We start from the raw sequence: 14,119 nt of genomic DNA on the forward strand, positions 1-14,119 counted from the left end.
GGTGCGGCTTATATGTGTAACATACTCGAATATTCCCCAAATTTAGCTAGCGCGGCTTATAGTCAGGTGTGCCTTATAGTCCAGAAATTACTGTAGCAGTGTTTCTTACAGATTTGAAATCTACTTCGATGGGTGGACTCTGGCGGTGGAGATGGGAGGTGGCTTGGATGGGAGGTGGGTCTCAGTTTTGTTACTACGTCTCCTCTATTTTTCACGATTCACAAGTGAGTGACGACGAACTAACGTTACATGCGACACGTTTTTTTTTTTGTTTAAATATATTTTTTAATAAATTTTCTTGAAAACTTCTTGGGTGGCCCGCCCAAGTAATACCATGGTGTGGGAAACACTGTGTAGTTAGAACAGAAACTTCGTTCCAGTTTTGAATTGCATTTTCAAATTCAATTTCAAAATCCAGTTTCCAACTGTGGTGTAATAAAAGTCTGCTGAAAATCTGCTTTGATTAGGTGGCATATAAAGTTTGTTGGTGATGCATGTGTAATATGTCCGATATCCTGAGCGACAGGAAGATGGCGGCAAGTTTATTCTCTTTCCTGACTATGACAAATGTTGGCTCAAGCTGCGTAAAAGACCTCACGACCAGATAAATTCATTGAGAAAAAATGTACAAAGGCAACATTTTGCACAACAGTATTGATTCCTTCAGTTCACAGTTAAATAAGTTTGTTATTTAGATTGTATGATCATGTTGCTTCCCTTCAGCAGAAAATGTTACATGACAAATTGTCAGAACTCGTATCTTCTGATCCCTCGTGCAAGACACCTTGTACGAATAGTCATTCAATCAATCGACCAATAGCTAGTAAAAGTCATGGAATTGCAGTACATTTCCTCTTGAAACAACCTAGTACGTAATTATTATATGTTCAGATTAGGCTGTAAGTTGTAAGTACAATGTAGTCCTGCTGCTGCTCAACAACTGCAATAAATGATAATGTGATGATGAAAGAACCATTTCTCGACAAGTCTGCTTATGAACATTTGACCACAAATTTTTTTTTTTGCAGTGATGTCACCTTTGAGAATCTGCAGCTTATCACTGGCTTGCAACAGCAGCTCCTTGGCTTCTTGCTGCAATAACTTCGCCCTCTTCTTTGCATCAGCCACACCGTCCCCTTTTTGCTCAATGAGTTGCTCTACGGTGGAGAACTTGTCCTTAATTTCAGAGTCGATGCCCTACATGACGTTAAGAAACTTGCATAAATAATTTGGAGATGTAACACAGTAATCCTGAGCCATGATCAGGTCAACTTTACAATGTTTTCAACTTACCCTTTTCACCTCTTTGACTATTTGTCTTATGCTTGTTGCATCCTGAATGGTTCGTTCGCTACTCAGTGTAGCATTCCGAGTTCTGTCTCTCAGCAGTATCACATCCTCATCAAGCTGCTGTAGCCGCCGAGTGGCATTGTCCAGTTTTATTTCTACATCTGATGTACCTGTTTTTACCTGAACACAACACAGATAACACATGTAGGTGATTCAAAAAACACTTAGAAACGATCAAACTGTTTCAAGGCAGTGGACTGACTGAGAACAGCAGCTTATTGGTGTTCTTGATGTCGTCAGTGGCCTGCTGGATGGCGCTGCTGGCGGCCGTTTGAGCTCTCTGAGCTTCTTCCAGAGCTTGTTTGACCATCTCAGCAGATTCCTTCACATCAGCTGCCTCTTGACTGTTGAACAAAGGGAGTTTGTTTTATTATTACAGTCTTGACATTATAACCAGGGGACTGGCATCATCAACAAACAAGACAAACTTAAAACAGTTTTGATACTCTACTTATGTCTTTGACATATAACTTAAATAATGTTGGAGCTAATATTGACCTCTGCGGTACTCCGCATGTAATGTTCCTGAACTCAGATTTCTGATCAGCTATTAGCACAAGCCGCTGCCTGTTTTTAAATAGTGGCGTCATTATCAGCGTAATTTTAACTAGTGATAGACGGTATGTCTTTTCCAGGGTCGATACCGACATTGATTATTAGTTGTCAAGGAGGCCGATAACCGATATTATATATTTAATTGCCGTAAAACAGAAAACATTAGCGTCAAAAATATATTTTTTTAAACTTAACTTTGTTTAAATGCCATTGAGTAAAATGTATTTTCTTTCTTTTAATTTAACCATATAGGGAATAGACAGCTATGGTTTCAAAGTTTAACAAAACCATAACCGAAATGTCCAATTTTCACTTATTTTTGGTTAAATTTTGAATGAAAAGAAAGTTTCGGCAGCATCTCTTATGAAGTGAAATTTTAAATAAAAATATAAATAAAAAGTTCTCTGAAGTTAACCCGCTTTTAAATTGATCTCTTGAGATCACTTAGCGACAAACACTTGCAAACTTAGCGAATTTGGGGTTTTCATCAGGGTTTGTAAAGGGTTTCAAAAGATGTTCGCAGACAGTAAAATATTGTCTGAACCTGTTCAAAATTTCTTTGCAACAAGGAAAACTGTTTGTGACAAGTAAAAACGGTCTGTTATCATCTTTGCAACATTTTGCGAACCCTGACGAGAACCCAAAATTCACTAAGTTCGCAAATATTAGCCGCTCAGTGATAGTATCGCAGCTTTATCTGCCATCTAACTTTTAAAAAAGGCAGATGTCGATACTCGTCAAAATGCTTAACAGATAATCAGCCCGACCGGTCTAGTTTCTCCATTCAAGACTTGGCAGCAAGCCTGGGTGAAGATCTGACATTTTCAAGTGATAATCATACTAAATGGTCACACTATCATGTGAAGCAAAAAGCAAAGTACTGTTGCAGTTTTGGATGAACAGATTATCGTTAAGACAACCGCTGTCCATCCATTCATAGGGAGTGTGCTTTTAATTGATTGCTATTGATCATGTGTCAGTGAAAGAGCTGCTGAAGCAACGTAACTCAAAGAGCACGGGACACAATAGAAAACACACCTAGCTTGACGGGCCTGCTCAAGTAGACTTTGAGCTCTCTGAATGTCGTCAGTGCTCTGCTGCAGGATGCTCTCCACACTGCCCAACTCCCCAACCTTTTCACGAATTTCATCTGTGAGGTTCTGAAGCTGTTCTCGTGTGGTTGGCATCTGCATGGCCAGCACCTCGTTAGCAACTTTTTCGATACTCTCCAGGTCGGCCCCATCCTCTAAAAAACAAACATGTTTATGAATGGGTTTTGTGTAAAATTGAATATTGAACCTAATGACAAAAATACTTTTTAGATTTAGACTTTAAAATGTGATTGACTGAAGACAAAGAAAGAAAGCAAGATTGACCTGTGAGGAAGTCTTGAATCTCTCGGATAAGGGTCCGTAGCTCCTCGTTGCTCCGATCAATATGGTATTTGGTCTTGTTTGTCTTCATAAAAACGTCGTGAGCGCTCATTTTGGCTTGATCTGTCTTTTGTTTTGCCTCTGACACCTAAACAGAATGCAGGTGAGACCAAAACCATCTGAAAGACAATCCGACCCCCCCACAGTTGAGTCTTACCATCTTGGCGAGTTTGTCCACTTCCTCCATGGCATTTAATATTTCCTGTTCGGAGTCAACAGCTTTCTGCCAGCTGGAATGAACCTTTGTCAACACACCTTCACATTCTTCCCCTCCACACATGGGGCCACCCTCTGCATTTACACATCCTAATCCCCCACAGGGAGAGGAACATGAGTCCTGACCTGCTGGATTCCCGCACGTCTGTGGAGACACAAAACAGTGAAATTTGTACCGTTAAAGAAAAACAAACCCCTTTTTGAGCTTTATGGTGTTAAGAGGGTGTTACGGCCCACGATTAATCAAAAGGCAGAGTCTCCAGAACACCAGAAAAAGTCGCTAGATTTGTCACAACGGCGTATTAGGGCCACGTATAAATATATATTTTGTTTGAGGGTGGGGGCAATATCCCGAGAAAAAAACTCTTTGTAAAGTCGCAAATTATAAAGTGGCAAATTTGTGAGTTTATAAAGTGGCAAATTTGAGACTTAAAGTGGCAGATTTGCGAGAAAAAAACTAAGAAACTCATGAGAAATACACGTAGCGTACTACTCGGATGTTTGTGCCAATACTTTTCGGTCGGGTTTTCAAATAAGGAGATAGCAATTGCTTTAGTAGAGATCAACCATATAATGTTAAACATTCGCTCTTTGAAGCGTTGGGTACTGCGAGTGACAAACACGGCTCGCTGTGCGAAGATCCACACCCTGATGATCAAGCATTTAAGTTAATTTGTTAAAAGTATATTTACTTGTACATTTATGTTTCTAGAATTATTTTTTGCACATTCATACATTTTGGTATTTTTTTGTAGCCAACTTGATGTGTCGAATATACTGCTTTCCGTCATTCACTTGCATTTACCTAAAGTATGCTTGCTTCTGATTGGTTGCAGTGTTAGTCAGCTGATAGGCGATCAAGAAGCGTTGTCGCTCTAGCTGCCGTGTATGACGAGTAAAGTTGAAATTAAGAATGAATCCGTTTCCATCCTGCCTTTTCATTTTATAAAGAGTGTCCCATTAACCACCATCAAATCCTCATGTTATACGACAGCTAAGGTACTTGTATTTCCCGTTAGTTTCTGAGTGTTTTTTTCTCGCATATTTGTCACTTTATAGAGCGGCAAATTTGCCATTTTATAAAGTGGCAAATTTGTGAGTTTTTTTCTCGGAATACTACTAAAAATTATACTTGGCCCTAATACACCGTCATACCAGTCACTTTTGACCCCCCAAAAAAGAAAAATCCTCAAGGTTGCCAACTTGTCAGGTAAATGAGAGGGTTGCCTCTCTCCGCCTTTGGTTCGGGGGATGAGTCCTAACTGTTGTTTGTTAGGCACCAAACAGTCTCTTTGCTGGGGAGCTTGCAATGATCTCAAGAGCAAAGACAGTGAGATCTGGAGAAACATAAGGAGGCACTCAGATGAAGAGAGGTACATAGTTGTTAACTGCTCGCCACCTGTTGGTATGCTGTTGTCGATGGGAGAGGAAGTTGCGAGTCTAACCGGGAAGACCCTAACGTATTGTTAGCGCCTGTTGGGAACATCTGGCTGATCCCCTGTCAGAAAGGAGCTTCAACTCCCACCTGCGACATAACTTTAACCACGTCCCGGGTTGGCAGTGATTGAGTCAGAATGGGCCATGTTCCAAGCTGGGGCGGCCAATTGGAGCTGTAACCCACGACTCGACCCCTGATAAGCGGATGGAAAATGAGGATAAATAGGAAATAAACTGAAGGCTTCTTAGGAGTTACAGACAGTTCGGAACCCAGCTTCCTTGAGGGTCTCACTGAATTCTCCAATGTCAAATCCCACAGGCTATCCACGCTTGGAAAAATATCTGCTATAATGTACTAGTTTTATTCTCACAAATCTTTGATCAAGACAACCCTAGCATATATTTGTACCTTGTGGCTGAGTTCTGTCAGGTCCAAAGTCTGGATTTGACCCGCCAGGTCATCCAGTCTCTGTGCATGTTCAGTATGTCTCCTGAGGAACTCATCTCTGCTCAGGTCCATCTTGTCCTCTGTGAGTTTCCGTAGCTTAGCAGAATTCTCCACAAGGCTGTTGGGGCCAGTGGTGGATGCATTTGCTCGCTCTTCAGCCGCCCGAGACTGCAGGGAGTACTTTGTGACACTGTTAGCTGCCCCTGATAACAGAGTAATACAAAAACAACACATCAAGCTCTATTAAACTTCTTAAATCATTAACACTTAACATAACGTCTCTCTCTCTTCCTGGCTTGCTTCAGCTCTTCCTGGCTTGCTTCAACCTTTAGTCCCCAGAAACAGGGCTGAGGCAGGGGAAGGTGTTGGAAGCGGGACGCATGCGCGAGATGCTGTGACTATCGCGAGACCTACAGCGAGACCGGGAAACCCCAACATGGCGGCGCCCTGCTGCTAAGATAGAATTAGCTCTATTATACTAAACTAATCCAAATTTAACCATCATATATCTTGCCTTTCTTTTTTTTCCCCCTCTCTTTTTCATCCGACAGATTTGGAATACCACCCAACGTGGAGGACCTCGAACGCTTCATCGACGCATATTTTTACAGCTGCGCGATGGAGAATCCTTCCGTCGAGAAACTGTCGAGAAAACCTTCGAAAAAGAGGAAAAATGATTCAGCGACGGACACGGAGAACCTAGCCACTACGGAGGTTTCGGTCAGTATGCTGGAGTCCATAAATAAAAAATTAGAGGTCCTCTCCCTAATCAGCGAGGACGTCAAAGAATTGAAAGTAAGTATGGAATTCTTCAGCCAACAAGTAAGTGAGCTCCAACGAGACAATGCCGAGTTACACTCTACACTCGTGACCGTTTCAGCCGAGTTAGAAACCGTTAAAAAGGAAAATAAAACGCTAAAAGAAACTGTTCTGGATATTCAATCCCGTAGCATGCGGGAGAATTTAATATTCTCAGGAATATCCGAGAATACCTCTGACAATCCAGAGGTTGAGATAAAAAAATTTATGACGACGTCGTTAAAAATTCCTCAGGAGTCGGTAAATAACATCTCTTTTCACCGGGTACATCGGCTTGGAGCCCCTAGGGGCAACAGACCCCGTCCTATTATCGCCAAGTTTGAGCATTTTAAACAGAAAGAATTTGTTAAAAGTAAAGGACGGGAGCTTAAAGGGACCTCATTTGGAATGAACGACCAATTCCCGAGAGAGATTAATGAGCGGCGAAAGGTACTGTTTCCTATAATGAAACAAAATAGGCAGGAGGGTAAACGGACTGCGATGGTCGTCGATAAACTATACATCGATGGCCAACTATTCCGGAACCCCAACTCCACTCCCTGGCTGTTCTAAATGGCATTGGTGGAACTAAACTTTGTTTGATCATTAGATGTATACATATACTGTATATGTGGTTATAAAACCTTAAATATGAATACTCATTATGTTTAGGCGATATTATAAATATATTATTAAATACATAACTATATCTAAAGTATATTTAAACAAAAATCTCGCTTAGGTTACCAGTTATTGGTGTATTTTTATGTTTAATCCCCCGTTAACTTCCTTTACTTTTACCTCCCTACCTGTTTTTTCACTGTTATATTTACTTACTCGTTACCTCATATTTTACACAAATTACATAAACCACCTAACCACTTTGATTCTATCCTATAACATACTAATACTGACAAATGGCCTATGCAGATATATACACAGGACTGAGTCTATATTGTTTGTATGCATAAATTAGTTCTGGTTTCCTGGAATGTTTGTGGCGCTCGCTCAGAAGCAAAAAGAATAAAAACTTTAGACCATCTCTTAAAATTAAAAGCAGATATTTGCCTCCTACAAGAAACCCACCTACAAAAATCTGAAGAAAAATTACTTATTGATAAGAATTTTAGCCAAGCGTACTCTGCCCCTTATAATAGTAGACAAAGAGGAGTCTGTATACTCATACATAAGAATTTACTCTTTACTTTAAATAATACAATAATAGACCCAGAGGGCCGATACATTATTATTCAGGTGACTATATTTAATAAAATATATACACTTGGTAATTTATATGCTCCTAATAATGATGATCCGGCCTTTTTCCATGAATTTTTCTCTCAGCTGTTTGATTTCGCAGCGAACTCTACTATTATTATTGGAGGAGACTTTAACACAGTCTTAAATCCATTAGTTGACCGTTCTAATAATACAACATGTAGATGATTACAATCTACTAAAGTAATAGGGGAATATATGGATGACTTTGGCCTCGTCGACAGCTGGAGACTTAAAAACCCAAATAAGAAGGAATTTACCTTCTTTTCCGCTGTGCACCGGTCTTTTTCAAGAATTGATTATTTTCTTACAAATAACTCTATTGCTGATAAAACTGTTACAAAAATACATCCTATTATTATTAGCGACCATGCACCAGTCTCCCTTTCCCTACAAGTTGATTATACCTTTAAACCACCACCGACATGGCGGTTTAACATCTCACTGCTAAACGACGCAGAGTTTGACAAAATTATAAGAAAAGAATGGGCAGACTTTTTGGAAATAAATGACTCTCCAGACCTATCGCCATCTCTTCTCTGGGAAACTGGGAAAGCAGTAATTAGAGGTAAAATTCTATCATATTCATCTTATAAAAAGAAACAGGATCAAAAATCAGAAAAAGACTTGGAAGATAAAATTAAACAACTGACGGATGAGTACGCAATAAACCCAAATAACCAAATATGGACTGACTTACAAAATACAAAAATACAGTTAGACGATATGCTAACTAAAAAGACAGAATTTATAATACAACAATTGAGATATAACAACTTTGAATATAATAACAAATCAGGTAAATTTCTTGCAAACCAACTTCAACGCAATCGGGAAAAGTCTCTTATAACGGCGATTAAAGGGACAACTGGTGAATGCACACAATCACCAGAAGAAATGAATCACATTTTTTATAACTATTATCGTAACCTATGCTTAGAAACTAACAAGCCTAACCCTGAGCATATTGAGGCATTCCTCAGTAGCTTAAATATGCCTCAGTTAACTACTGAATATAAAGACATGTTAGATGCGCCACTTACTATAAACGAGTTGTACAGTGCTCTAGATAGTATGCCTAATGGCAAAGCACCTGGCCCGGATGGTTATCCGGCTATATTTTTTAAGCACTTCTGGTTAATGCTTGCTCCACTATTCTTAAGAGTAGTAACAGAAATTAAAACTAAGGGTTACATACGCCCACACATGAATACAGCAGCAATTAAACTTTTATTAAAGCCAGAAAAAGACCCCACCCTTCCATCAAGTTACCGTCCGATTTCACTAATTAATACTGATATTAAAATTATCACTAAGGCCTTCACATCTAGACTAGAAACAGTAATCTCGACAATTATTCATAGCAACCAAACAGGCTTTATTAAAGATCGGCACTCTACTAATAATATTAGGAGACTCTTTAACCTTATTAGCATGTCACAGCGGCATGATAAAAAGGCAGTTATTATATCATTGGATGCAGAAAAAGCTTTCGACAAAGTTAACTGGTCCTTCCTCTTTGCTGTTTTAAATAAATTTGGCTTTGGGAAATCATTTATCCACTGGGTATCAGTATTATATGATTCTCCAAAAGCTACAGTTACTACTAATGGGATTATATCTCAGAGCTTTACTTTACAGAGAGGCACAAGACAGGGATGCCCACTATCCCCTTTATTATTTGCAATATTTATTGAGCCACTTGCATTAGCCATACGCCAGGAAAGAAGGATTCAAGGAATTCACTCTGGGGTAACAGAACATAAAATTAATCTATATGCCGATGACATCTTACTTTATTTAGAAAAGCTGGCTACTTCGCTAGGGGAAGTATTTAATTTAATAACTAAATTCTCACAGTTATCAGATTATTCTATTAACTGGACAAAATCAACACTTCTACCTATTACAGAAAATTCATGGAACCCTGCAAGCCAGGACCCACACTACTCATTTCCTATAGGTAATTTAAAATACTTAGGCATAAAAATCTCACCTAAATTAACTGATTTAATTCATTTAAACTTTTCTCCACTTCTGGATAACATTTATAGTGACTTGGAGCGCTGGAATAATCTTCCTATTTCTCTAATAGGACGAATAGCCACCATTAAAATGAAAGTTTTACCTAAAATAAACTATTTTTTCTCAATGATTCCATTTAAACCTACGGCTAAATGGTTCCAGTTGTTGGACTCAGCCGTAACAAAATTTTACTGGAATAAAAAAAAAGCAAAGATTAGTCTATCTACTCTTCAGAAAAGCAAATCCAAAGGTGGTCTAGAGGCACCAAATTTTATGTACTACTATATAGCTAACCAGCTACAATATATCGTTCTATGGGCACAACCCAACAGAGACACTAACTGTTGGTTGGAACTAGAACAGAAGGATTGTAAAAACCTCAGACTTCGAGATTTACTCTTTATTACAACATCGATTAAGCGCCATAATTGTTTTAAAAACCCAATGATTTCCGCCACCGTGACTGCCTGGTGGAAGGCACTAGAATTGACAAAAGCCCAAGTGGAGCCCTGTGGACTTTCTCCCCTATGGCATAACCCCGACTTTCAACTTAACAACCAACCGTTTCATTTAGCTGTGTGGGAGCAGAAAGGAATTACACATCTCCACCATCTCTTCTCAGATAATATGTTTATATCATATACATCCTTGCTCCAAAAATACAATATAAAAAACGGAAATTTTTTACATTATCTACAAGTTAAAAATATGATAAAGAAAAAAAACACTTCGGGGTACGCTCCAACCGCCTGTTTTAGCTAAAGATATTAACAAGCTTTCTCCGACAACAACAAAAAAACTTTCAAAAATATATAAGCTACTTTCATATACTGATAAAATGTCTTTACCCATCTCGAAATGGGAGACAGACTTGTCTATAGCACCGGAACCTGACTTTTGGATTCAAGTTTGTGAAAACGCATTTAAAATGACAAAACACACAAATTTACAACTTATCCAATATAAAGTTATTCACAGAACATACATTACTCAATATATGATGAAGAAAATGGGACTCTCAGACTCCGACATTTGTCTCCAATGCTTACAAAACACTACAGACACTTATGTTCATGCTTTATGGTTATGTACTCCGGTTATGTATTTCTGGACTAAAGTCTTAGAAAAACTTTCCGCTATTTTGGACTGTAGGATACCTTTATCTCCAAACTTGTGTTTGCTAGGTGACCTAACAACAACTGATTTACCACATAAACAATTTCAATCTACACTTGTAGCCCTTACTATCGCTAAAAAAACAATTCTTGTTAACTGGAAAAATAAACAAACTCTGAATATCGACCAATGGTCTAACCTCCTCATAAATCACATTTTAATGGAAAAAATATCTGCCTCAAATATAAACCAAATATCAAAATTTATAGAAACATGGTCTACGTATATAAAATTTTTTAACCTAATTCCGGTGACTTAATTCTGTCTGTTAGCGAGAGCCACTACATCGTGATAACTTACATTGATGTTTCTGCATTTGGCAATTTATTATTATATTATATTATTAGTATGGGATTTTTTTTAATGGGCTTTAGGTGAACTGATGAATACACACACGCTCGCACGCACGCACGCACACACACACACACACGCACATACACATACTCACCCACATACAAAAAAAAAGTATATATATATATATATGTGTGTATATGCATATATATATGTATATGTATTTAAACAAAAAAAAAAAAAACATTTATTAAAATTTTTTTAATTGATTTGTTGTTTTTAAAAAAAAAAAAAAAAAAAAAAAAGGAGAGCAATGATGATGTCAAATCGAATGAACAATACTGAGCTCTTCTGTAAAAAAAAAAAAAAAAAAACACTTAACATAACGTATTGATCAGGAAAACTGTTCACTTTAATTCTTCAATGTTCAGATGGCCTGAAAAGTGCTAAATGCACAATATACAGGGTGTCCATAAAGTCTCTTTACCATTTCAAAAATTTATTAAAAATGCAATTGATTAGATATTTTATTCAGATTTGTTCTATTGTATTCAGTGTTTAAAATAAAACACACAGTGTTTATCATTACTGACCTTAAGCAAAGGATTACTGATGCCATTGCCGCAATTGATGAGGCTATGCTACAGCGAACATGGCAAGAAATCGAGTACCGTCTTGATGTGCTTCGTGCAACTAATGGTGCCCATGTAGAAGTGTATTAAAAGAGGTAAAAAAAACAACCTTTAATAAACGCTGAATACAATAGAACAAATCTAAATAAAATATCTAATCAATCGCATTTTTAATAAATTTTTGAAATGGTAAAGAGACTTTATGGACACCCTGTAGATTAGATCAAGATTGAATTTGGTCTGACATCATCTGATACCGTACACACTGTTTTATTTAGTGGATTTGCTTTGATTGAGCTGTGTTAATTTTACTGAAAGATTATTTTTCATTATGACATCAATATGTGGACTGTCACCAATTAACAAGAATAACTATTCGTAATAAAATGAGGTTGATGAAGTAAATTCCATAAAGAGTTCCATACAAGTGATTTAAAGGGGAAGTCAACCCCCAATTTATTTTTGACAATAATATGTTTTAAATATGATATTCTGGATAATATTGCTTTAGTGGAATATGTGTTAAGCAGTAAATTTAATGTTGCTCAGGCAACGACCAATCACAGGTCAAATGTTTTCTGAAGCGGAGCTGGGTTTGGTTGTTACCTGAGACCTAAGCAACTGTGATGTCATCTTCAGTCAACAGCAAGTGGCAATATGGACACCCTCTGAGATGGATAAAAATGGCTGGATTTTGCTTCATAACTCTTATTCCACAAATGTAATATTAATCAGAATGTCATGTTTATGTCACATATAACATATTATTGTCAATAATATGACCTAAACATATTTCTCAAGCAAGACACAGTCAATGGCTCTCTCTTACCTCTGACGTCGGAGTTCCTGATGAACTCAACCTGCTCCAGAATGTCCTGAACGGTTTGCTCAAGTTTCTGAGCATCAGCCATCAATAATTTTAGTTCACCCTTCACGCTGCGCTTCTCCTCTTGCACGTTGAGTAGAACCTTTTCCGTGTGGTTGAGTGACTGGCTCAGCGACCCCATCAAGTCACTAATGGATACACACAGATGACAGGTTAGAATTGATAGATTAGTTATAATGTCACCATTTAGAATCCATTCTTACCTGGCTTCTTGTAAGAGCTGTTGGATCTCGCTTAGAGGTTGTGAGGCTGGGTTTTGGTTTAGGATGGCGTGGATGTCTGATACACTCCTTTCCATACTGTCAATAGACTTTCTGTAGGGCCCACTGACTCCACTAATTTTGATAGCGTTGACCTTATTGGCAAGGCGGTGTGTCTGATTTGTTAGTTGCCCAATGACGGCATCCCACTCAGCAAAACATTGGTGACAGCGGTGACAGTTGGGGAAGGTACCAGAGAAGCCACGGGCGCAGGTATCACACCGTGGACCAGACACTCCTTCTACACAAAGGCAGTGACCGCTGTCTTTGTTGCATTGCGGATGAGTGATACCATTAGGTTCGCAGTCACATTCTGATGGGAGGAACGCATACAAGTTTACATGCAATGCTTCTATACAGCCTTATACTGCAAGTTTTTAGAAAAATGGCATTCTCATTCAATAATATGGCTACACATGAAAATAAAAGTGCAATTTATTGGTGGTTAGCACATCTGCCTCACAGTTTTGAGTTTTGGCGTTAGAATCTCGGTTCTGGCCTTTTCGCTTCTTGCCTGAGTTTTTCCGCACTCGTGTCATGTTATGTTATATTAATTAAAGGCAATAAATTCTCCACAGGCGTGACCATGATTGTGAATGTTTGATTGGTTGATTGATTTGTACACTGCCTCTTCTTCGTCTTGCTCCAGCCACCTTAATGAGGATCAGAGGATGGATGGATTTGTTTTTCAACAGTCTTTCAATTCCATAATTGTATTATATGTGACAAACATTTTCATGACATTGTTCAGCAACTGTATGTCGGTGTCTGGTAAAAAAAAAAAAAAAAAAAAAGAGCTCCTATGTGCAGTGCAGTATATATATATATATATATATATATATATATATATATATATATATATAGGGTTAGGGCAATCACCCAACAAAATCCAATCACCTACCATGACATTTGACCTCTGGGTCTCCCCAGAAGAGCGCTCTACACTCTCTGCACGTCCTGCCACCAAAGCCTGGCATACATGAACATTGACCACTGATCTGTAGAAATAGCATATACAGTATGAGGAACAAATTTGCAAATGCTTTACACATACATCTACAAAACAGATGCTAAAGCCCACTCAAAAATGTTCTTTCAATAATATGTCCCAAAATTAGTCTACGCTAAACATGACACGTTTGTGGAATACCAATTAAGCATAAAAATCCACCATTTTTTAGCCATCTCAGGGGACAGCCATTTTGTCCTGTACTGCCACCTGCTGTTGACTGAAATTGACATCAAAATGCCCACCGGCTCAAATTGTAACCGTCACGTGAACAGACCCAAAAAACAGGTGAGCCATGATGTTCGCAAGCTGAACATGTGGGCAC

At 38.3% G+C, this 14,119-nt stretch overlaps 1 protein-coding gene across 1 annotated transcript in view; it reads right to left on the minus strand.

Annotated features, from left to right (window-relative positions):
- lamb1a (laminin, beta 1a) overlaps positions 1-14,119 on the minus strand; it is a 39,807-nt gene that overhangs the window by 4,652 nt on the left and 21,036 nt on the right. Inside the window, exons 23-32 of the mRNA XM_077568662.1 lie at positions 13,687-13,783; positions 12,729-13,098; positions 12,469-12,653; positions 5,401-5,642; positions 3,496-3,699; positions 3,282-3,426; positions 2,944-3,151; positions 1,553-1,694; positions 1,294-1,470; positions 1,038-1,197 (exon numbers count right to left, since the gene is read on the minus strand). Of these exons, the coding sequence (XP_077424788.1) occupies positions 1,038-1,197; positions 1,294-1,470; positions 1,553-1,694; positions 2,944-3,151; positions 3,282-3,426; positions 3,496-3,699; positions 5,401-5,642; positions 12,469-12,653; positions 12,729-13,098; positions 13,687-13,783 (1,930 nt within the window). The remainder of the gene's footprint in view (positions 1-1,037; positions 1,198-1,293; positions 1,471-1,552; positions 1,695-2,943; positions 3,152-3,281; positions 3,427-3,495; positions 3,700-5,400; positions 5,643-12,468; positions 12,654-12,728; positions 13,099-13,686; positions 13,784-14,119) is intronic.

This window comes from Vanacampus margaritifer, chromosome 6, assembly GCF_051991255.1.
Source record: "Vanacampus margaritifer isolate UIUO_Vmar chromosome 6, RoL_Vmar_1.0, whole genome shotgun sequence".
NCBI classification, from domain to species: Eukaryota; Metazoa; Chordata; class Actinopteri; order Syngnathiformes; family Syngnathidae; genus Vanacampus; species Vanacampus margaritifer.